This window comes from Python bivittatus, unplaced genomic scaffold, assembly GCF_059951505.1.
Source record: "Python bivittatus isolate LINGU-HERP-01145 unplaced genomic scaffold, Pbiv_v1 ctg000980_np1212, whole genome shotgun sequence".
In the NCBI taxonomy this organism is placed as follows: Eukaryota; Metazoa; Chordata; class Lepidosauria; order Squamata; family Pythonidae; genus Python; species Python bivittatus.
Window position 1 is genome coordinate 24,098,025 of NW_028277125.1, and position 25,871 is coordinate 24,123,895.

The window sequence follows — 25,871 nt, forward strand, 5'->3', positions numbered from 1 at the left end:
CCACTGATTCCCCTTTCATAATGACTCTAGCATCATTTTAATATTTTTTCTTAGTAAAGAAAATTCTAAATTTCTAGAGACAATAAGTCTATCTGAAAGAAGTAAAATCATTGTCTCTCCCATCTGAAAACGTGTTCCTAAAATATAATATATATTGTCCTTTTGACCTAGCATCCATGTTAAACACACCTTGTTAAGTTATAATTCAGCATCTAGACTTATGCATTGCAGAAGGAGTTTGGCAATACTGAGCAATTTTTTCTAAAAAAGGTATTCTTACATGCATATTTCCATGTCATATCCTTGGTTTTTTACATTTCAGTAACAGCTGGTGGGGGCCTAATAGGAAACAGCATAATAGAAGGTGGGAAATTGGAGGGAGCATTAAGTCCATGAAATCAAGTCCAGTAATGTTCAATACAGAAATCCCAATTAATGCATCCCTTACAGATGGTTATCCAACTTCTGCTTGGAAACAAGCTGCTCCCTCCCTTGTTAACTGGTTATACTGTCAAGCTGCTGTACTATTGGAATGTTTTTCCTAACATCCATTTGGAATTTGCCTTTCTGGAACTTGCCATTATTTCATGTCCTGAACTTTGAGATGGTAAAGAACAGGACTTACGTTTAATGATAAAGAACAGGTCTGACATCCTGAGAAGGTGTCAGCACGCTGCACACACCTTCTAGTTGTTAGGATGAAGGCAAATAATCTGTTGCCTTGCAAAGTAGTCTCTGAATTAGAGATCCTAGTTCACATTAAATAGCAAGGGCATGCTTGGAACAAAATCAGCTGTGGATCAGGGACAAATGCATGTGAGAGAATCACTGTTGCAAAAAAAAAGAGGGGGGGCAGAGAAAGATATATTATAATGTGTATAGACAGAAAAAGTTGCAAAGAATATAGGTAGTCCTCAGTTAACTACAGTAATTTGGACTGGGAACTCCATTGCTAAGCAATGTGGTCATAAAGTGTGACATCATGTGTCCACATTGACTTACAGCGGCAGTTCTGACAGTTTCAGTTCCAGTTGTGGTCGTTTGGCAAATCCCCAGCTGAGATTTCCTGATGGCTTTCCCATTGATTGCTTGTTGGAAGCTGGCTGAGAAGGTTGCAAATGGCAATCACATGACTGCGGGATGCTGCAATCATCGTAATTGCAAGCCAGGTGCCAAGTGCCTGAATCACAAACATATGGGTGTGAGGACACTGCAATGGCTAGAACTGTGAGGACTGTTTGTAAGTTCTCCTCAACCAGTTGTAAATCTCTGCTGTCAAAACTTTGAACAAATGATTGTTAACCAACAACTACCTGTATAGTCAAAGGAATAATTAAGATTACAAAAGTCAGAAAAAAATGCAAAGGGATTTTGATGGAAATAAAAAACTGCTTGTAAGCGAAGAGACGAGGACTAAAAAGAAGGCTCTGGCAGAGTGAATGGAATTGGAAAGAAGTGATGAAATTAGCTGGAATGAAATTGAAGTTACGGAATGCCAAAATTAACATTTTAGAGATACGTATGGGAGTAATAGTGATTTTTTAAAAGGGGAGTGTCAAGGAAAAAAATACAAGGAAACCATAAATATCCTAACCCTAACCCATAAATACCATGAGAATACTAAAAAATCATAAGATTCCAGGTGTAGATGGTGTAGCTGGAAAGCTATTAAAATATGGATGAGGCTTCCTTGTGAAGTGGCTTGTTTCATGTGAATGGAGACTGCATTTGTGCCTGAAGGTTGAAAGTATACTATTACTGTTTCCCCATACAAAGGGAAAGGTAATAATAGTAAGTGTATCTGGGAAGGTGTTTGGCAAAATTCTGTCTGAAAGGGTTGAAGAAGTGACAATGAAACAAAAGTTGGGGAGTGGAGTGCTACCTTATGTTGGGCAGGGATGTGCAAACCACATTTTTTTGGTTATGTTTCCTCATCTGGTACTGGATCACCAGACAAATGATTCAATCATGGTGGTGTCAGATCCAGGCATATCATATTGTTTGAACATACATTTACTCAATGAAAATACAGGAAAATGTTAAGACAAAAAAATGATTAAATAGAGGCTCTGATGCATTTGCTGCTTTGTTGCCTTTTTAAAATAAAGAACTGAATACAAAATATATTTACAATTTCATAATTTACCATCAGTTTCAAACCAGTAACCAGTAACTCGTTTATCTAATTCTTCCAGATGATTCATCTTCTAGATAAATCTGAGAATTCAGATGACATAATAAATGTCTCTTCCTTGTTTTGGACTTCATAATATTTTGGGCCTTTAAAATGTACCATATTTCTATCATCATCATCATCATCATCACCACCACCACCACCACCATCATAATTTTAGAGATGATGATGTAATGTGATCAACCATTTAAATAGTTTTCTTGGAACACCAAATGAGATCTTACAGAGATGCCAGGTATCTAAAACTGATCTAAAACAAAGGAAAAAGCTAATATTTGGAAGTGGAAAATACCACACCATTCACAGTTTAACTTTATGTGTGATGTTAACATATATGCCATGTAGAACTGTATATATCATGTACTGTTGCTGTTTATATACTAGCTGCCAATAAGGGATGTTCATCAAAGACCAGGTGATTATCTTCAGTTTAAATTTCTCACGTCCTAAACTTGACATTATTTTATCATTACAGAGGATAAAGAGAACTTTGTGAAACGTATTTTTCACCGCTGGCTCTTCATGTAAGGACACAATTTTGGTTTCATTTTATTCCACCAAGCATTCTGCTACAAGCAAACTGAATAAAGCATTAACCCTTACATATGTTGCCACCTGTCCATGGTATGAAAGCAATCTGTCAATCTTCTTCACTGTATCCAATTTCCATGAAATGAATATGTAATTGCAGCCTGTTTTTATATAAATCTGTGTCTTACATTAAACATTTATGCCATATATACAATGGGCAGAAAACACAGGGCTATGTACAACTCTAATGAAAGTTTAATTGCAATGCAACAGTATTAAGTTTACAGTAACTGCAATGAGGAGACAGAAAATGGGGCAAGCTTCTTGGGTAAAAACCTAGGTTCAAGCCATTTCTTATAGGCAATTATATAAAAGAGGATACAGCATTTGTATGTCCTGGAGAGCTGATCGATAATGTTGAAAATACATAGTTTTGTGCAGCAAACAGATGGACATGGAGGCATCCAGTGATGTGTGCAACTCAGTCCAAAAGGAGCTAAAAGAGATATCCAGCAAAATATCATATCTAGACAAGTGGAGAAAGATTTTCAGCTTCCATGGGTAAGGCCTTTTTTCCCTTTAATTTTTATGGATACTAATAATTAGGTTGTTTTTAAGGTCACAGTTTTATGGAAATAAGATCCACATAATTTAGGGAAACTTTTTCTAAATATGTTTAGGACTGGGATGTTCCCTGTATGTTCTGTGGCTGTACTAAGAGGTGAAGTGGTTTGATACGGGACTGGTAATCTTTCTGTGTATGGATGAGCTATTTATTTGCTTAATAGGTATTTTCAACTGTGCTTTTCCCCCCTAGGTTGGAAATCAGCCACAGAACCTTTCAGGTAAGGGTCCTCCATATTTTTCTAGTATGTTGATCAGGTTGATCTTTGATCTTACATAAAATTGAATGTATCAGTATGCTGATACATTCAATTTATCAGCAACTGCTCATAAAAATAGCTTGTGAATGTGAGGGAGATGATGGCAGCTTTTACTTGTATAATAAATTAAAGAAACTATTCAAACAGGCATTTAAAAAAAGGTTTTCACACAGGGCTGTTTCTCAATTTTCATAAGTTTAAATGCATTTTAGAAAATTTTGCATATTTAGATATCCTATGAAATACCACTAGTGCTTTTTAAGAGAAAAATATATATATAATCAAGCTTTTCTATATCATCTTCTAAACTATTCTTAAAGTAAAATAGACATTTGATTTTCTAAAAATGTAAATGTAAATCTATTTTTACAAATAAGACGGAGCCCCTATCTGTAATATTTGTGGTCTAAGAATGATAAAGTTAAAAAGTAATTAGTGCCCAGTCTGTAATCAACAATACAGCAAAGAAGTAGCCATCACCACTGAAGTCAACCTGAAAGTGAAGCAATGAATTTAATTATGAATGAAAGGACTAAAATGTGCATCAAAAAATATGAATTGATGTCATCTAGGTTGTTATCCACATGTATAAAAGTAGGAATTTATAGTGGGGGTAGTTTATATTTCAGTCCTGTTGATGGCAAAAAAGAAAGAATCAGGTGTGTTTTGGGGGAAATGTGCAGCATTCTGAATGAATGTGATTTTGGGGGGAAATTATTCTGTTACGCAATAGAGGTGAATGGGTGGGAACTAGAGAGAGAGAAGAGAAAAAAATATTCAGAACTTCAAGAATGACTGAAAATTAGGACTCATAAATACCTGAAAAAAGTCTGCTGTTTTGAATTCATGCTTTAAGTGTAGATCTATTTATGTGAACAAATGGCAAAAGAAGGAACTTAAAAGCATGCCTGATCTGATTGTTCATGATGAAAAAGAGAATTCATGAAAGATACAAAGTTGATAACATGGGGGTCAGAATATTTTTGGGGGCATTGTCAGGAATGTATCTTGGAGAAAATGGATGTGGAAGAAAGTGGAAGAAACTAGACTGAACGTAGAATGACTACAGAAACACAAAATATGAGTGTTGTATATGAAGAAGTAGTAGAAAACAGAATAATCTCCCAACAGAATGAATGGAAATTGGATGTAAGAAAAGGATGTAAAAACTTCCTGAAATAGTGTGAAAAGAATTCCATTATAGAGTTCACAGAAGTGTGTGTATTAAGGAAGACAAGTATGTTGTAATAGGCATGACCGAAACGTGGTGGCAGGATACCCATGGTTGACACATGCCCCTGGAAGGAACAGACTCAACAGAAAGGGTGGGGTATTAGTACTATACATAAAGATAGATAGATAGATAGATAGATAGATAGATAGATAGATAGATAGATAGATAGATAGATAGACAGACAGACAGACAGACAGACAGACAGACAGACAGATAGATTGATCGATCACAAAAATGAAGGAGTCAGAGCTTGGAAATCCTGCTGAAATTGTTTTGGTGAGAATAAAAGAAGACAGAAACAAAAGCAGTGCCATTATTAAAAACCCCCATGGGAAAGCAAAAGATATAGATGGATTCTTTCTGCATAGATGCTCAATCTTTCAAAGTGGTATACAATAGTGATAATGGATACCTGCACAGCTCTCTATAATACTGAAGAGAAAAATGGACTTCTATAGGAAATGGATGGATGGGTTTATAAACAAGATATACAAGGTAGTCTCCATAATGTGTAGGAATTTGGTCAGAAAGGCCAAAGTTCAGAGGTATCAAAAACAACAGAGGGTCCTCTGGCTAGGTTAGAGACAAATGGGCAGCCAAAGAGAGTGTAGATCCATTGTGAGGAGAAAGTGTGAATTAGTAATAGGTGATGATAAGAAAAAAGAACTTCTTAACCTCTATTTTGTGCCGGTCTTCTCTCTGAGGGGAAATAGAGCACTAGCTTATCATCATTATGCACTGGATGAAGGAGGAAACTGGAGCGTAGGATAGACGAGGAAAGGGTAAGAGACAACTTAACCAATTTAAATGAAAGAATTAGTGACGGTGATCACAGAACCACTCTTACCCTCACAATGTCTGAGAACTCCTGGAGGACTGGTAAGATCCCAGAATAAAAAGAGGAAAAAAGAGGACCTGAGAAAATAGAAACCTGTCAGCATATTTGGGTGTGGTTGGATAGGTATGCTACCATTACCAGGAGCTAGTAAAGGTTTAGCTGCAAGCTAATCATACCAGATTAACCTTTTCTCCTTCAGTAGAGTTCTACTGCTTCAGTAGATCAGAATACCATACACATATTGTACCTGGACCTCGGCCAAACTTTCAGCTAAGTTGATCATGATATTCTCCTTAATACAATGGTAAAGTATGGGCTAGATGATACTACTGTTGATGGACTCATAATTGTCTAAGATATCGCACCCAAGAGTCCTTGTTAATGGTTCCGTGTCAGCTTGGAGGGAGGTATCAAGTGGGTTGCCATAGAATGTGTTATGGGTTCTAAGCTATTCAACATTTTCATCAATGACTTGGATGAGGCAGTTGAGGAGATCCTTATCAGCTCTGCAGATGGCACAAAACTGCTGCACTGGGTAATATTTTAAAGGGAAGATAAGATTTTGTAAAAATCTAGACAAGCTTGAGTTGTGGACTGAAATGAACAGAATGGAATTTAACAGGGAGAAATGTAAAATTCTTCACCTGGGAAGGAAAAATTAAAGGCACAAGTATAGAATGGGGGAGACCTAGGCTGGCAATAGTACATGTGAAAAGTGTCTGGGGATCCTTGTCAACCACAAGTTAAACCTTAGCTAGCAGTATGATACAGCTGCTAAAAGCCAAATGCATTCTTGGGATGCATTAACAGAAATATTGGGTCCAGATCACACTAAGTGTTTACTTTGACTCAGTCAGACCCTATTTAGAATAATGTGTCCAGTTCTGGGCACCACAGTTCAAAAAAGATAGTGATGAATTGGATTAGTTTAAAAGTTCACCTACCATGAAGGTGAGGGATCTGGAAGCCAAGTCTGCAAGGAATGGTTACAGTATCTGGGTCCATTCAGTCTACAGAAGAGACAACTGAAAGAAAGATTTTCAAATATCAGAAGGATTGGCACATAAAGATTTCCTGATGGTATAAACTACCAGCCAGTAGAACAGGCTCCACATGATGTGATGATTTTTCCTTCCCTGGAAAGGAAGCATGGAGTTGGACTAGATGACCTTGAAGATCCTTTCCAATTCTATGGCTCTTTGATTCTATGAGTTGTGCTAGTAAGAAATAGGAAAAAGCTGATTGGTAAAATAATGAAGTGATGTAGTTTGTGGATGAAAGAAAATGTGTATAAGAGAATGAACATGGAAAAAAAGAAGAGAGAAAGCCATAGCATAATACAAGTGGTCCTTGCTTAACAACCACTCATTCAGCAACTATTCAAACTTACAACAGTGCTGAATGAATGGTAGTTATGACCGCTCTTTGTACTTATGACAGTTGCAGTGTCCCCGCAGTCACATGATTGCAATCCAAGAGCTTGGCAGTCAGCTCACAATTACAATGTTGCAGTGTCCTGTAGTCACATGATTGCCATTTGCAACCTTCTTTGCTGGCTTCCTACAAGAAAAGTCAATGGGGAAGCTGGCAGGAGGTTGTAAATGGTGACCATATGACATCCTCACTTAAAAATGGTGCAGAATTTGCTTAACGATGGCAATGGAAGTGCTGAAATTTCTGTTGCTAAGCAGCAGAGCCACGTGATGTCATGCTTTACGACTGTGTCACTTAGTGACAAAAATTCCAGTCCCAATTACTGTCATTAAATGAGGTTTACCTGTATGTAGAGAAAAAGTAATTGCAAAGAATGTACTGAGAGAGCAAGACATAATTAAGATTAAACAAACCAGAGATAACGTAGAGCAATTTTGATGGAAAATTTTTTAAAAAACTGTTTTGGAAGCAGATGAAGAGGACACAGTGCCTGGAATCAAGAATAACAGTGATGAAATTATTTGGAATGAAGTGAGGGAATGCTGGAAGGAGTATTTTACCAATCTGTATGAAAAATTGTGATTTGCTAAGAGTGAGATTGAAATAAATGCTATAAATATTAGTTTCCATGGGGAAAAAATGCAGGGAAAGGAAGGTTTAAATGTTATGAGAAGGTTGAAAAATTGTAAGGCTGCAGATATCAGAAGTGTAATTGGAGAAATGTTAAAAAATGAATGTGGCTCTCTTATAGAGTGGGTCTATGACTTTTTTATTGTGTTTGTAAAGACTGGATCCATCCCTGTTGGTTGGAAGGATGCTATTATTGTTCCTTTCTATAAAAGGGAAGGTAATAAGAGGGAATAGAAAAACTACATGTGGATTACTTTATTAAATGTTCTTGGGCATGAATTTTACAGAATTCTGACTGAATGAGTAGTGACAACACCAAAAGTTGGGAGTGCAGTACAGGTTTATGCCTAAAAGGAGACTCACACACCAGTTTTCCCTTTTCAGCAGTTCAGTGAGAGATGTATGAATATTTGTTGCACATTTGTTGATTTAGAAAAGCATATGATGAATTGAATAAGCTTGAACTATGGAACCTTTTGCTTGAATGTGGAATTGAACATTGGTTGCTGAATGCAATAGGATAGTATTTTTGAGAGTAAAACAGAATGCCTAGCAAATGGATTTAAGCAGGAAGTAATACACAACAATGTGTGATGTTTCCTTGCTCTTTATTGTATTCATAGATAAATGTATTGGGACTCTAATATGTGATAATGTTAGAGTTGTGTTCATTGGGGACATGAGTGAATGTGTTCTTTGAATGCAGACGATGCCATTTTGCTGGTAGAATTCAAATTATTTCCAGCAAACATTAAATGAATTGTATGATACAATGAGGTATTTATTTATTTATTTATTTATTTATTTATTTATTTATTTATTTATATTTCAAATTTAGTCACCGCCCATCTCATTCAAGAGTGACTCTGGGTGGTTTATAGTAAAACAAGAATAAATATTAATTAAAATACAATATGGATATCAAACTTAATGTATCAAAAGCCAAGATAATTGTGCTTGGAAACAGAGTGAAAGATTGCAAGTTATACATAAAGGGGTGAAAATGAGAGCAATAAATGAATTTTTGTATCTTAGTAGACTATTTACTAAAGATGGGGAAATGGATGGAGAAATTTTCATAATAAAGGATGAAAAGATGGGTAGCTCTTCAAATCTTTTTAAATAAATGTAGGTAGTAGTGGTAGTAATAGTAGCGGTAGTACTAGTAGTAGCAGCAGTAGCATTTTTATTTATGTTTATGTCCAATTTGGAATAATGGAAATGGCACCTGAATACAATGTGGACCAAAGAATGATAGGATCGGCAGATGCTGAATTAATGTGGATTGAATCACAAAACAAATGTAAGAAACAAAAATAGATAGACGTTGCTTATTATGGTCACATACCAGAGTTGAAAATAAAGCATGTTAAAAATAAAATAAGAATAAAAATGCAAAATGCAAAATGCAAAATAGAAAAGAAGAGTAAATACATTTGTTTTGTGGATTGAATCACAAAAGAAATGTAAGAAAGGAGAATAAAGGAGAGGAGGGGAAAGATTAAGAAATTTGTGGCTGGATGGAGTTGATAATATTCTTAAAATGTGGATGGAGAGAGGTTTAAAGAACATAAGGCAATATATGTATGAGTGCATAGACATGTGGAAACAAGGATGGTTAGTATGGGGAGATAATCAATAGTATTAAATAATAAACTAGGTTTAATTAGATTTCCTGTTCTTTTATCACCTGTCTTTAATTTCTTTTGCTCACTACTTTTTACTCTTTTTCTGTGCTTTGCATAAGGTAGCTTCCTCTGAAAAGAAATAGCATGATGGGAATGAATGAATGAATGAATGAATGAATGAATGAATGAATATATATATATATATATATATATATATATATATATATATATTCACATTACTGCACACATTTATCACTCAGAGCTACTTTGAAATTTGATGGATGGATTCCTGGTGTTGGATCAGGGCAAGAGCACGGTTCATTTTAAAAAAAAAATCCATCCAAAAATCTTTTGAACCAACCAATGTTTAATTGATTGGAACAAATATTGACAGAATAGATGTATAAACCACTTACATGGCCGTTTTAGAAAAAATAGCAAAATTGATACAAAGTAATGCAGTAATTGCTTTTATGTTCTGAATTATCCATATACATCAAATATATTGCATGGCTCACAATCATCCTTGACTGAAAAGCAAACAGAAAAAGAACTATTTAAAATAACCATTAACTTATGTGGACAAAGGGGGATCATTCAGGATTTCTGGATCAAGACCATATCTCTATTTCTAGGGTTATTTGTATCATGGTTGCTTTAACATTTATTTCTAAATAAGATTACTCTTCTTGGGTAGTCCAGAATATTGTGCTAAGTCTCTTCTCCTTTTAAAGTGCCACCAGTCACTTGATAACTTGTGACGTCTTTCATTCTATCTGTTAGTTATGGATAGCAGATTAAAGCTAAGCCAGCTCAAAAGATGGGTAGATTCCAGGTTGAGTTATATAGAAATATTGCAGGAGGAAGTAAAGAGGAATCAAATAGTAAGTAACACTAATATTTGTCTTTTATTTCTTAATACAGAAACTAAAACTGCCCTGTATGCTTGGGAATACCATGAGTTGATTACTTTTAACTAATTAAGTTTGCTATATATTATAATGCATAAATCAGAATATAAATGGAACAATATAGCTCAGGGATAATTGTGAAAGCTCATTCTGAGCCTCCTAACCCTAAATATTTCAATGGAATTTGCTTCTAAGAAAATTTGCTCAAGCTAACGAAGTATAATAGTTACCACGTTATTACTGTATAAATTGTACTTTCTGCAAAGTAACAGTACTCTTTGCCTTTACATTACTGTCCTCTCTTTTAAGATGATGCATCTGAAAGCAGAATTGCATTTTCAACCCGTGGTTGTAAAGAACATGAAAACCTTATTACCTTGCAGCTAAAAATGGTGTCTTGTTTCTGTTTGTCCCTTTCTTCATATTTTTCTACAGAAATACCAAGACTGCAAATCTGATAATGATAAAGAGGGTGCTGCTGGAACATCTCAAAATATAAACCCCTCAGAACAGAACAGGTTTCCATCTAATACTCTATGCTCAATTCCCAAAGCTGTAGCAGTTTCAGCAGACCTAGGAGGGCATCCCATCTCACTGGAAATGGCTATGGTAAGCAGATCTTATCAATTAAGCATGAGCTGAAACTTAATCTTGCCAGAATTAAGGAAACAGAGAATTCTTCTCCAGCCATGCAGTTAGGATCAAGACTACAGCATACCGCTGTTAGAATAATTAAAACAGACGTTTATGGGGAATGATCACTTGAAATGCAGAAGCCTGAGGCTTCACTAGGTTTAGAGCAGTGCAAATCTTAGAAGCAGATCTCACAACAAAAGATGTTGCTTCACAACTGAAATTACATGTGTTACTTTGGTGAGGAAGGGTTTTCTCTCTTTTGCACCCTATGCTACTAACTAGCATACTAAACCAAGATTAATGAAACACAGCTGCTTAGTTTGCATAACATGCCATGCCCAAGCAATCACACCACATTACGACTTAATATGGTTCTGGTTCACACAACATGCTATCATATTCTAATCTATTTTAGCCTAAACCAGCATGTTACATGAACCTTGCTACTGTGGTTCCCATGATCTCCCCTCCCCTAGTTCCAGTGCTATTACCTGTTAATTCCTGCTGATTGCCACAAACTGTTTGAAAGTGTTCTTCCAGCACTAAGCATATCCTGCCTCTACTTATTCTGTTGCTGTAGTATTGTTCTGGAGGTAGTCCACCAAAACTGTACCTAACGATATGCCTTAGGAGGGATCAGTTTAAAGTGGTTTAAGCTCTACAGCCAGGAATAATTTGGGGGGCATTGCTATCCCTATTTGGCTGTCTGGAACTTAAGATGGTTATCCAAGGCTCTCCTCCAATTTTCACTGCCAAAGGATACAAAGGCTCGCCATGGAATTCCCCTGCTACGGCATGGCTGCCCAGAAGGACTCATTTGAAACACTAGAGGAAAAACTCTTTATCCTCTGTGACACTTTAAGAATGGTTTTAATGATTGCTTTGGGAGCAAGTGATTTTACTTTGCTTTTTATTCTATCTATCTATCTATCTATCTATCTATCTATCTATCTATCTATCTATCAAACTTATCCCCGCCCATCTCCCCCCAATGGGGAACTCTGGGTGGCTTACAACATATTAAAACAATAAATAAATATACAGTTAAAATTTATAAGAAAACACATTTACACAGAATAAAAGGAAGAGGAAAAATCCAGGAGGCCTCTAGGGGGCTAGCCAACCCCATATCTGATGACCTCCCTCCCCACCCCAGGCCAGATGGCAGAGCCAGGTCTTCAAGTCCCTCCCAAAGGCCGGGAGTGAGGGGGCCTGTCTCACCTCGGCGGCAAGATGTTCCAAAGGGCGGGGGCTACAGCAGAGAAGGCTGTAGCCTATATATTGTTTGGCTCCAGGGCTTTTTTGTTTTTGCTTGGATCTCTTATTATTGTGTCCTATTATGATTATATATATGAGTTTTTTTAATATCTCTGCATCACCAGTAGATCTTTGGCTGTTGCCCAGTTTAATGGTGTATTAAATACATCTATTCTTCCCATTCAAAGGACCTGCGAAGGATGTTATTTGGAAACACGTTTCAAGTCTTCAGCTATGAATGGAAAAGAGCATATTTCAGATTTCACAACCCTTATACTGACTTGGCCTATGCCTTAAAGATAGATAAGGTAATATCTGTTCATCATTTTTTATTGATAAGTATTTTATCAGGATCTCACCTATTTACTGGAAGGTCAAGCCAAAGCCACTATCAGTCTACTTCATTTCCTCCTGTCCTCTCTTTTTTGGAATGATGAAAATGGAAATGGATTGCAAACAATCTTTCTCATTTAGAGAATTTTATATCTTTAGACCAGCACCCTCCGGGCTGCCATGATAGAAACTTGCACAAAGCCCAGCACAATGTCAAGTTGGAGAAGCCTGTCTTAATTGATTATGTGATTATTAAGCATATCTACATTTTCTAGACAGAGAGCTGGTAAATCAGTCTTATATAGGTTCAGAAGTTTCCAGCTGACTCTAGCAACTAAAGTGCTCTAAAGCTTGTCATGTCCAGCCAAAAAAACTGCATTCCAACTGTCTTTGTACTGTTGCTGTAGTCATCAGCACTGAGTAATATTTCTGTGTGGAGAAAATATTCTGCTATTTTATGGCAGTATTCATCTTGCAAGCTCAGAACATATTCATCATCATCATCATAATGAATAATAATTTATTAAACATGTATGCTGCCTGACCCTGGGCAACTTATGTATTCATGTAAGTCTGGAAAACACAATATAAACAGTACTCAATTTGGAGTACTGCACTTCTTGGGTCTGGCTAGATTTGTGCTTCCCAAAACCTTCAGTGTGGTACCTCCTTCCTGTCCAAGCAAGGAACTCTTTCAGAAGCACAGATCCAGTCAGATATGTGCTTTCAAAATGTATGTGTGTTTGTTAATGAATGAAATAACAAGCAAAAATAGAGTTTGTGATATTAATGCGTGGATGGAGATAAATGAAGATATGCATAAGATAGAAAAAAATAGATTGGAGTGAATGGGTTTTGTTGTGTGGGTAGAAAGATCAGTATGGAGAGAGACAAACAGAGGAGGTATGGGGATATCTTAAGGTCATTTTTACTCCAAAACTTTCTAAAGTTATTTGTCCTTCCTTCCTTCCAAGATTCTTAAGAAAGTATAAGATGAATAAACAGTGCCTTGGTTCACCCAACACACTAAACTCCTAATCAAAATTAACGAAACTAATTGCTATGTTCATATAACAAGCTATTTCCACTCCCCAATAAATCATATTATAGTTTAGTCTGGTGTTGTATTTCACACAACATGCTAAGATCTCAAACTTGCAGCCCGTGGGCCACAAGCAACCCTCCAAAGAATTTCTTGTGCCCTACAAAGTGTCATGCAAGTTCTGACGATGGTGTCCAGCAAAGAAAGGCAGGGCTGTAAAATACTGTGTAAGTGTACAGTCTGGGTCATGGGAAGTACTTTGGAAAGTAGAGCAGCATGACTACAGCAGCCTCGCAACTCACCTTGGTCCAACAGGACCTGATTGGCAGGGCTCTCACCTGAGCAGAGCTGTCCTTCAGCAACTCCTGCATGCTCTTCTGCTCGGTATTGGATGCTGTTTCTGATGAGGCCCTGGGCTTCCTAAGCAGAGGCAGCAGGGTCTGGCAAGGAGTAAATGGCCAAAATAAAATGGTTCTGTTTTGCAAGTAACTCTGTTTGCACTACAGTTTTAATTAATAGATTTGTATTTAATGTCATGCTATGGAAAAAAGGCTGCCCACTACTATTCTAAATAAAGCTTGGATACGTGCATTGCCCATAGCTCAGTCTTTTGTATGTGTTGGGGAAGGTCCCCAATACATTTAATTTGTATCATAGAGTAAGCAAAAATACCGAGCAATTTTATGATTTTTTTCAGGGTGGAGCCACAGCAATGCAGATGGCAGTTCAGGTTAACATCATGAAACACTTTTTGTTTGTACAAAACAAGGAGGAAAATATGTCCCTTCAAAGGTGAGGAAATGCATACATTTGGGACAGGGGGAGAATTTTATTTATTAATCTCTAGATGGAGAATGAAGAATATAGTAATAGCATTTGCAAATCATACAAATCGTGACTCTAGGGTAGAGAGACACTCCTTTTCCTGGGCTGAAAGCCTCAGTTGGCCTTTGAGTGGTGTGCCAGGGACTGCAGTCAAAAAGCAGCAGGTGGTATCTAAATCTGATTTCATTTCATTTCTTCTTGAATTTAATTAAAATTAAAATGTAAGTATATTTCTCTTCAGTCATTCATCTGTTAACAGCTTTTGGAGGTCTTGATGGCCACACTCAAAGCTTAATGGGATCCCATGTGGTTCTGAAGCTGTAGGTTATGCACCTATTTTCATGGGAAAGACAATGAGCCTCTGGTCTCCCACTCCTCTCTCACAAGTCCAGAGAGGGAATGTAACCTCCTTCAGTGTTCCTTTAATTAACTATATGTAGCTTCACTTTCCAGACAGTAGTCAGTCCTGAGTTTGAGAAGCTGGATCCGCAATGGAACTTCCAAGCAGAGTCACTCCAGCACCTATCCAATTCATGTAGATTAGTCTGCTGCCGTGTCTCTATCCAGTGGAGAGGCACTAAGGGGCAATTTCCACCCCTAGTTATGAATAGACAAGAACTTTATAATTTGCATTCGGAAAACAATACAGACAGCATTACACAGTTAGAGAAATAATTTAAGCAGTAATAAGCTATGGAACTCAGTGGGATGAATCTTTGTTCACCCAGCAGGGAGGCTTACTCAGAACTAGCACTCCCTACACAACAGACTGAGCCATCTCAGAAAGCTGCAACACATTTCAACAGCACAATACATGGTTAAACTGATTCTTCCCACTCTCTTCCAAAAATGCCCACAGCAACAGCTGTCCCTCTGCAAAACTCTCAGCGTAACAGTTCTCCTCACACCACTCTGCATCACTCCAGGCTCCAATCTGCCTCTCACCCTCCCAGCATCAAACCTCAACCTTCCTCCAGACTATTCTCTTGGCAGCTTCCTCACAGGTGAAACCTGCCAGCCCCCCTCTCTGTCTCTGTGCATTACCTGAACTGCTAACCCATCTTCTGGATTCTTTGCTCATTCCAAGCTGCCTCTTCTCTCTTTCCAGGGAGAGGAATCCAGCTGTTAAAGTGCTGTAATTTCCTTTTAGTTCTTGCTTACTCATGAGTAGTATTTTTTTCTCGTTGATGTAAAGTTTTATATATGACTCCCTTTGTCACTTCAGGCTGCCTCTTTCTAGACTAATTTCATGCTGGCTGGGAAATTCTGAGAATTGAAGTCCACATATCTTAAAGTTGCTAAGGTTGAGAAAACCTGCTCTAGGCTAAACCTCTGCTTCTCAACTTTCTCCCCCTTTGTACCTGTATGTCTGTCTGTGTCTCTGTGTATATTCATAGCTTGTTATCACTCTTTTGTCTCTGAGGTCCATTTCTTGCCTCTCTGTCCTCTTAGGAGAAACCCCTCCCTTTAGAGGTGCCCATTTCTGATTTTCTTACTGACTCCATGCTGTCTACCAGCAGCCACTTTATCCCTTTGCTTAATATCTTCTTCTATTCACCTTAGCATCTCCAAGGATCCTATTTCTTCTGCTAGAGCTGTGAAAGTAGATCCTTATCACTCAACTCCTCACTTATCAACATTACTGCAACCAACTGGGTTGCACATAGTTTATTGGAGTTACTTGCATTTAATATTAATCATGGTATGTTTCATCACCCTAATTAAGAAACTGAGGTTTGAAGCTGTCTTGCTGGAACCTAGCCATGATTAGCATAAACCATAGTTTCTTACTCCATGAAACATGACAAACCTGCAGTTAACAAAAGGAGCAACTTCTGAAACCTTTTCTTAGCCACTTACGAAAAGGCATGGTGAGAGGACACATCCAAGTCTTGCTTATCTTATTTTAAGTTATGCACTTCATGCTAAATCATGGTTTAGCATTTTTTGCAAATCCAGCCCAATGCCTTTTGAGAATCAAAATCAAGGAGACAGTTCAAAATCTACTGATTTGCCTTTGTGATTCCCTATGACCTCTTTATATTTGGCTTTCCAGTATATCTAAAATAAGCCTCAAAGAGCAAGAAAAAACTCTTACAACAGCACTAGCTGATATTCTGTGGACAGCAGGAGAAGGTCAGAGAGCGACTATCTGCCTTATCACTGGTGATACTTACTTTACTCCAAATATAGACTACGAAGTGGATCACTTTACTGAACAAGTAAGATAAGCTGTTCTAAAGATTTGGAAGGGAGAAATGTTTTAGTTGAGTCTAGACACAAAATAAGAGAAAAACTCAAAAGTACACACTATTGTGCCTACAGGCAACTGAGACCACCCATTCACAGCCAGAATTTTAAGAATTTAAGTACAAGTAATGTGGACAGGCGATTTGGGGAAGATTGCTGTATATGATAAAATAGGGTACCGTATGCGCAATGCAAAAATTCAAACCACCTGCTAGAAGCCAGGAAAGAGTTAACTTTTATGTATTACTTCGCTGCAGTTTAAGGAACATCCATATTTTTCTAACCAAGTTCTGGCAGATTTTACTAAGGTGAACTCTAGGATAGAAGGAGATATATAATTCAAAATCAGAATAAACAATGGTTTTCTGTGATAACGCTGAATAATTACTACATCTTTTCAATATTTTGTTCTTACTGAAATCCAATCACTTTATGGACATAATTGTTAATATTTCTTTGCAGGTTCAACTGTTTGACTTTTTTGAGCAAGAAACAGTTCAGCGGTTTATCTGGGATCACATACACTGCGTAAGTAAAGGATCTGCAATTTCTTTACAAAATTGAATCTGTTCCAAACTTTTTTTGTTTACTGTAGACACAAACAAAACTATAGTTCTGTGTATTTTTTCTTAAACAATTACTACTGTGTTTACTGGGTATTATTCTTAAATCAGCACCCACAAGATTGCTGTCCCACTCTTATCCAGCAGTATTAGCTAGTTCAATTTTATTCTGATCCAGCTGTTAAATTTTTGTTACATTTTGAATAATAATTTTTGCTTATATATGGAGAAACTTTCTCCAGCTTGGCATCCAAAATCTGGCTGTTTCTCCAGGCCTTGGGTTAGATTGAGTAGCAGGTCCTGTCTATGTCAGTGTTATTCTTCCAGCATTTGGGTTCTTTTAATTGCATTTTAGTATTATTATTCTACTGTATACCACCCAGAGTCATTGCAGAGTTGGGCAGCCTTATAAATTTCTAAAATAAATAAATAAATCCATCCTGGTGACGAATTCTGAAGTTGTAATCCCAGTATATCTGGAAAATGCCATGTTAAGGAAGGCTGATTTTGGATAATGTTCTAATTAAAAACAAGAAACAAAACCTAGCTACAATATTCAGATAAGTTGGCCAATGTTATAATAATCCTTTTTTTCTTTAATCTGTTTGAATCAGATGAACTCTGAGGGAAGTCATGGGGTCATCTTATTTCTATATAGTTTACTTTTCTCCAGGACATTTGAAAGGTAAAAAAAGAAGTTTTCCCTTTTTTAATTACTTAGATTTAAGTTAAGCAATTATTTACAAATCAGTGCATATACCTTAAGATTTTGTAAATGTTATTTACATTCATCTGTAAAGAAAGAGCTTCAGAAGAAAATTTGGTTCGTATACTATCAAAACCTAAGGAGAAATTATGGGATGATGCAAATGTGATTGGTTATTTGCAAAGCGTTCATATTTCTGTCAGAGAGATTACCGTGACACTATGGGATAAAATCCATTTACACAAAGAACAGTTAGCAGTATTATTTTATTTAGGCATATTGAAGCGATACAGTGTTAGGACTACAACAGCCACTATGCAGGACAGACAGGCAGAAGACTAGCAGAGCACATCCATGAACACCAACTATCAGTCAGAAATCACAAGGAGAACTCCTTAATCTCACAACACATGGGCAGACTCAACCACAGCTTCAACTGTGACACTGCCAGCATCTTAGACCAAGCTAAATCCAAAAACGTGTCAGCCATCAACAAGCACATAGAGATAAACAACATTTACACACCATTCAAAAGAGACAATAAAAAGGAAACAAAAAGACCAGAACACTTCCTCACCATCAATCAACACCCAGATAAGCAGGGATTAACACCAGGATTAACACCACACAAACAACCAAGCAGCAAACAATACCCTAATCAAGGACCTACCAACTTAGACAAACAATCAAGCAGTAAACAACAGCCTAATCTAGGAACTCCCAAGAAAAAACAACACCCCCTCCAACACTGACAGGGCAAACGACTGTATATAAACAGAGAGCAAACCCCACTCCCTTCTAGCACTGAAGATGTTACCTAGTTGGGTAATGAAACATCTGCAAGAAAACCACCAAGGACTCTATATTGAAGCAAGCCCCATCCACTTCCACAAAATGGCTCCCATGGAATGGCCTGCCCATTTGAAATATGCCATTCACTAAAGCCTCCCAAGATGCTTCCTGCTATCCTCCTTCCTTTTGTTTTTTGTTAGACAGGTAAGCACATTTCTAAAAAATGTATTTGGCTGTCGCCACATAACATTTTATTTCCTAAGGTGGCCTGTTAGACTTAGTCACGTTCTGGTAAATAAAAAATTATATTGGAGGTTGCAACTTTGTATTTCAGCATTTTTTTTTAATTAAAAAATTCCATAATTAAAGTCTGTGAGGCAGAGGGTAGCAGGCTGCAGGCACATTAGTGCTCAGACATACAGAAACTCCCTGAGGTGGTGCAATGCTTCAAATTTAGTTCCAGAGAGAAGCTTTTCAGCATTTATGGATACAAACATAGTCCTTGTTTGCAACTCATGAAACAGCATCATTTTTTTCTGGGGAAAAGTACCTTTGGTTTATGGAATTTCTGCTGGTTACAATGTCACAATAAAAACAACAGAATTAAAACCACATACTATCCAAACTGCAAAGTGAAAACCAAAGTAGGAAAGAAAAATAAGAACGAGAGGTGCCAGTGATGTTATGGAAAGGCTCTTCAAAAAAGTTTCAATTTAATGACCTTTACTTTTCCAATTTCATTTTTGTTAGATCTTTGCTTATTATGTCCATATCCTGCCTCTCTCCAAGGATTTCAAAGGGAGGTTTATTTGATTCTCTTTCTTCCTATGTTATCAATTCCATAACTCTGCTATATAAATTAAACTTGAGTGTTTATATAAAGAGAAAGGCTGGGCATAATCTCAATAATAAAAAATGAAATATGCTGTGAGATAGTAAATGGTCCTATTCACACAATAACCTTCACGGCTGAGTGGGGGTTTTGAATCTGTGTCTCTCTGCTAGGCCTGATGTTTTAGTCAATATCATACTGGTTATTACACCCTCCAATAACGTTAAACATTGTTCACTGTCAGTCCCATGGGCTTTTTCATAGGATGGCTGAAACGGGGTTTGGATAGTTGATGGTAGATGATACATTGAGTTAAACTACAAGTGAAACCAATAGCATTTCCTTTGTGTTTGGCTGGATAGGCTTCAGAGAGATCTAGACTTCACCACAACTTACCTGTTACAATGTAGACATGGACTCATCAGCTGTAGACAAGTAAGTCGCTGAATATGAAATCTATATTCTTTGACTACTTTTCATAAATATATGAAAGTGAAAATATATGTTGCTATACTTTAAATTTCCCAGTTATTGGGCAATGTTGGGCTTCAGGGTTTGGTGACCATGATCAAGACAACAGATTTCCTGTTGTCAGTCCCTGCTCGGTTGCCTGCGACCAACTTGCCTCTGAAGATACCAGCCACAGTTGCCGGCGAAACGTCAGGAAATCTGTTGTCTAGACCATGGTCACTAAACTCTGAAGCCCAAGACTGCCCAAGAGGTACTGGCTGTGAAAGCCGACACCAGTATATTCCCAGTTATTAATCATTAATGCTAACAGGTGATGAAATGGATAGCCTTTCTTTTTAGCTGGTGTCAGTGCTCCCTCAACTTGGTACCACCAGAGATGTTGGAACTGTAGTTCCAGAGGCCATACTACCTGGAGGTTTTGGAAATTGTACTTGCAAAGTACCATGGGTGGGGAAATTTGCTTAATATAAATTTGCATAAATTCCTTAACAAGTTTGGACCAGAAAGGAGTAAAGTAAATAACACTTATGTATTAACTTAGGAGCAAGCAATTTTATACTTTTGAGAATCTCCTTATGTTGGACATCCAACCAGTAAAATCTTAAAAGGAAGTTACTGGGGACTGATGGTGATTCTGTTTTAAAAAAACAGAGTACATACATTTAACCACACATAGATAGGCTGAGCATAAGATGAGGGTTCACAGCATTAATATTCCTGCCCACCATAATATTTCTAGGGGGAATTCTCAAGTAGAGAAACACAGCTTGAGTCCACAGGGCCACATGGGGCTCCCAAGCAACAGTAGAGCGATCATATTAAGTATGCTTCATTTGTATTATATTAAGTATAAGTGAAATAAAACCCTGTGCTTTCTTCCTACAATGAAAATTCCTATGTCTCTTTCTCTCTCTTGCTCTGCTGCATTAATTTTTTTAAAAAATCAGATATATAAAGAAAATAATACACATTACTACTATTCCCTGAGTGCTAATCCCCGAGTTCTATTTCTGATCTACAATCTGGAAGTGTGATGTTGGTCCTTTTCCCCTTTAGGCAATTCTGAATCTCATTTTAACTGGCAGAGCAAGTCCACATGTGTTCAATGGATGCCAAAAGATTGACACTGAAGGCAGTGTGCAAAAAGAACTGCATGGAGTCCACTCCCGCAGCAATGTTGGCTACTTACAGTGGAGCAAGGAAGAAGCAGAACAGCACAGACCCCTACAGGTGTGGAAAATAAGTATTCAAATGACAAATATTTGAAGGAGTTTTGCTCCCTTTATCAGCCAGACCAGTCACAATAAGAAGCTTTTCTCAAAGTAGCTTTGAGACATCATGGGGCAAAAAGAGTGAGAACAATGTGAAACACAGCCAGTATATAGAATAATGTAAAAAGCATCTTGCTGAGTCAAATAAAAGGTCTGTCCAGTCTTGCATTTTGTTCTAACGGGCCAACCAGGTGTTGACAAGAAGCTCATAAGCAGACCTAAGTCCCATAACACCTTCTCCCTCATGTTTCCCAGCAACTGGTAGTAAGAACCGTGTTGCTTTTCATACTGGATATTATATGTAGACATTATGACTAACAGCTATTGAGCTGATAGCCTTATATTTCATGTATTTGTCTTTTTTTTTGTATATAATTTTTATTAACAGTTTTAATTATCATACTAAAATCTAATACGAACTAAATCTAAAGAAAGAAAAGAGAATAGAGAGGAGTAAAAAGTGCAAGGAAAAAGAAAGAAAAAAAGAGAAGAAAAAAAAGTAAGAATATAATAAAGAGAAAAGGAATATATAAAAAAGTTACTTCCAACCTTCATCACAATAAGAATAAACAAATTAGTAATTCTTCACCCTCTCTAAAGTTACAAACATTTATCTCTTCATCCCCTATCCCATCTCTTTATCTATAAGCAAATCCATAAAATATCAACTTTTCAATCCTGGTGTCAGCAAAAAGTCCATAAAGGGTTGCCAGAACTTTGTAAAAAAAAAAAAAAGGTGTGTATGTCTTATTTTAACCTTGATCAAATAAACCAACTTTATATTCCTTCCTTTTACTTCTAACAGTCTTAATATTTAATTCAATCAAATGTTGTCATAGGATTTTATTTCTCTTCAATTCTTCTTTATCCCATCACATAGATTTCTTCAAGGCTTTAATAAGCCTCTTTTGTAGATAAAATAAGAAAACATTTTCCAGGTCATTCTCTTGGTTTATCCTTTGTGTTTCCCTTTTAATTTTTAAAACTTCAGCTAGTTTCTTTTGTATATCCAGTAAAAAGCATTCTTTTCTAAATCATTATCTTGGCCTGTCATTTGTAGTTCCACTTTCGGTACTTTCTCTGCCTTGTCAGATAAAATTTTGTTCCACATGTGACATCTGTGATTTTTAAAAAATATGCAAATATGTGATTTTTAAAAAAATAAGCAAATGCATTTTATTTCACTAGTTGCGTAACTATACGTTTTATATTACAGGTTGGAAGCATGTTGAAGACTCCAAAATTGCCTATATGGCTGTGTAACATAAATGAAACATACAGCATTCTCTTCAGTTTAAACAGGTTATTAATGTCCGATTGGAAAACGGAACATCTCTTTGACTTGTATTTTTATAAGGGGCAACCCTCCCCAAAAACAACTGTCCATCTAACAATAGGTAGGCATTTATATCTACTGGAGAAGTATTAAAGGAAGATGCTTAGTTCTTTTTTTCCCCACAAGCGATGCTTAAATCCATTTTCCTGCCTTTTCTGATCAGTGTAAATCAAATTTAAAAAGCTATATTGATTAAATGCACTTTCTAATTTTTTAAATATACAGTGATGCATCCCAGATTAAAAGGTGTTCCTAAAAAATTCTTAGGAGATCATCCAAACTCTAAACAAATTCAAATAAGCAATCTAGCAAGTCCCTCCCTCTTAAAGACCCAGCTCTGACTGAGAATGGACTTGAAAAAATATTGCAACAATTAGGAGACCCAAACATTTCGAGAGAGAGAGAGAGAGAGAGAGAGAGAGACCACTGAAGTCAATAAATTTCCAGTAAATGGAAATGTGTGAAGAAATTCAAGCAATTAAAATAGCTCTTGGAATTGTGTGTTAACTAATAAGATGTATTACTACACGTCAAAAGCACTGATTCAATTAATCACTTCAAATGCTGAACCATATTTTGGATGGGATCTCCTCCACATTGCTCCCATCACCTCCTTTAAAAAGTCCCTGCAAGCAGATAATATCCAGGTGAGATTGGCTAAATAGGATTTCCCAGTCACCACCTCCCGGATGGTAAAGCAAAGTACCCAAGGCAGTACTATTTGGCTTAGCTTCTTTAATATCTATCGAATCCTGAATGTTTGAAACATCTTTGTAAATAATTGCTTTATCTTCTTTTTCTTTTAAACAAATATACAAACATGAATACAAGCAAATAGTATCAGATTAGGAGGACAAGAATTCAGATTGTCATGATGACCATGCAATGATCTGAGACAAGCCACTGTCTCTATGACCAATTCTGTCTCAAACATTGTTGTAAAAATAAAACTGGAGAGAGACCTATGTATATTGCTCTGAGCTCCTTGGAGAAAGTTGGGGACATATATAAGAAAAATACAAGGTAAAATATTATGTTGAAGGGTCCTATATATTATGGTATAGTGGTTAAAATATGCAATTGGGACTTGGGAGGCCCAGGTTCAAATCCATCCCAGTCATGGAAACTCACAACATAACTTTGGGACAATAATTGTTTCCCAATCCAATCTACTGCATAGGATTGTTGTGAAGATAAAATTGGGAGGTGGGCTATTATGTACACTGTCTTGAATATCTACAAAAAAGGACAGAAATTTCAGTTTCTCTCTCTCTCTCTCTCTCTCTCTCCCTCCCTCCCTCCTTGGCTTGCAGCTCTGAATCTAATGACATGGAATGATAAATGCACACTTGCATTTTCATCTTTCAGAATATTCTCTGATTCATAGAGTTGGAAGAGGTTATTTAGGCTACTGAGTCCAACAATCTCGTCAGTGCAAGAATCCAAATTAAAGCATCCCTTCCCCACATCCCTAGGGCTATCTAGCCTTTACTTGAACATGTCCCATGAAGGGAACCCAGAATTTCTTTGGGTAATTGGTTTCACTGTTGGGAAATTTTTTTTCCTAACATTTAACTGATATCTGCCTTCCTGTGTCTTAAATCCATTATTCCATTCCTCTAGAATTATACAGAACTGGTCTTGACCGGTTGGTCTTCTGTATTAAGAACTGTAGGCCATGCTCCTAATTTGAAATGTGGCCATGTGGAAATAGGGTACAATAATTTTCCTTTGTATCATTTCTCCCACAAAAATTACATTCTGTGAGCTTTATTCTGAGAGGCATTTCAGAAAAGTAACTGAGACTTACATACATCCAGCTGCTAATGTCAATAGATGGCTATGTGCTGAATTAATACTAAATTGAACCCAAAATCTAGAGGCTCTGTTTTGCATGAAAGAGTGTACATGCATTTTTGCTGTTCTCTTCTCAGATACACATTCTCATCATTGGGATGAAAAACACGGCAAGGAGGGCAGTGATCCGGAGAAAAGAGTCTCTTCTCTGGAAATGGCCATCCGAACTAAATGGGAAGGAGCTACCATCAGTTGGAATGGGACAGCTCCATTTTTCTGATATAAGTGACTGGAGCAGATGGTCTTCTCTAAAGGTGCTGCCCACATGATCCTTGAAACTGAAGCAAGAATAAGGAAGACAGCATATTGTCATAGGTTGGATTAATTTAAAAAGCTGCTGGTTTGGATTTCAGTTTTCTACTGCTAATTACAAGAAAAAAATAGCATCCTATGCAATTCACTCAATTGCAAGTCAAATACACCAAGACCCAATGGATTGCAGTGACATGAGTATTTGTATGTACAGGTAGTCCTTGTTTAGCAACCACAATTGGGACCAGCAATTTCATTGTTAAGGGAAGTAGTTGCTAAGTGAAACCATGACTGTGCTTATGATCTTACTTCAGCTTTCCTTGGTTTTACAAACTTGATTGGTTGTAAAGTTACTTTTTCATCACCATTATAACTGCAAACAGTCACTATGCAAGGCAGTCGCTAAACAAGGTCTGCCTGCACTGGAAATGTAATTGATATGAAATCATTAAAGATGAGCATTAAGCACTAAACTCTTGAATAAGGGGATGGTAAAAGTCATGGATATAACATCATCCCTCATCAACAAAGTCTGCTGGCCACACCCCTGGCTGATGCATCAGTAGCATCAGACACAAAGAAACCACTTCTATTCCTGTAGCCTTCCTCATGGGACAGAAACCATCGTTAATAAAAAATGGCAAATATATGGACCTCAGTGTTGAACAAGTCCAAGCAGACCTAACCAACATGGTCAATGGGGATGCTGGAACTGTAGTTCATCTATAAATTCACTGATTCCCCAATTCTGTGTTCAGTTCAGTATAAGAGAACTGATCTTCTTCAGATTAATGTTATTTCTGCATCAACCAGTAATGTGACAGGCACAGATATCATAGCAAGGGAACAATATTAGCCCATGTTTTTGCTAGCCTCCATGTCAAGAATGCTCAATAGAGAAAATATCAATTAGGATTTTGGAAAATGGCAGAATGAAGTCAAATACTCAAGATATTGCCTGACTTCTGATTTTGAAAAGTGCTATTTATCATTTTAACAAATTATTATTTAACAAGTTATTTTTGAAGCAGAAGAATGAAGTTGCACAGAATAATAGCCCTGAGGCCTTTGAGTCTAATAGGCTTTGACTAGGCTTTTATTGCCTAAAGTTAGAACTTTATTGGAGGGTCTAGAAAATGACATCTTACATCTGTAACTTCTATG

General features: G+C 36.9%; 1 protein-coding gene across 1 annotated transcript; it reads left to right on the forward strand.

Annotated features, from left to right (window-relative positions):
• Nucleotides 1-3,179: 3,179 nt before the first annotated feature.
• On the forward strand, nucleotides 3,180-24,675 carry MINDY4B (MINDY family member 4B). Its single transcript, XM_088132221.1, has 12 exons — nucleotides 3,180-3,286; nucleotides 3,543-3,570; nucleotides 10,720-10,893; nucleotides 12,366-12,485; nucleotides 14,250-14,344; nucleotides 16,434-16,599; nucleotides 17,090-17,155; nucleotides 17,805-17,875; nucleotides 19,883-19,955; nucleotides 21,048-21,221; nucleotides 22,479-22,659; nucleotides 24,533-24,675. The coding sequence occupies exons 1-12, from the start codon at nucleotides 3,180-3,182 to the stop codon at nucleotides 24,673-24,675; spliced, it is 1,398 nt and encodes a 465-aa protein (XP_087988347.1).
• Nucleotides 24,676-25,871: the final 1,196 nt, after the last annotated feature.

What these genes read in the sequence shown, in the direction of transcription:
- MINDY4B (XM_088132221.1), top strand. Translation starts at nt 3,180, where the DNA reads ATGGAGGCATCCAGTGATGTGTGCAACTCAGTCCAAAAGGAGCTAAAA. An exon ending in TGGATCACTTTACTGAACAA is followed by an intron (nt 16,600 to 17,089) that starts GTAAGATAAGCT and finishes ATTTCTTTGCAG; the next exon opens with GTTCAACTGTTTGACTTTTT. An exon ending in TCTGGGATCACATACACTGC is followed by an intron (nt 17,156 to 17,804) that starts GTAAGTAAAGGA and finishes TGTTTGAATCAG; the next exon opens with ATGAACTCTGAGGGAAGTCA.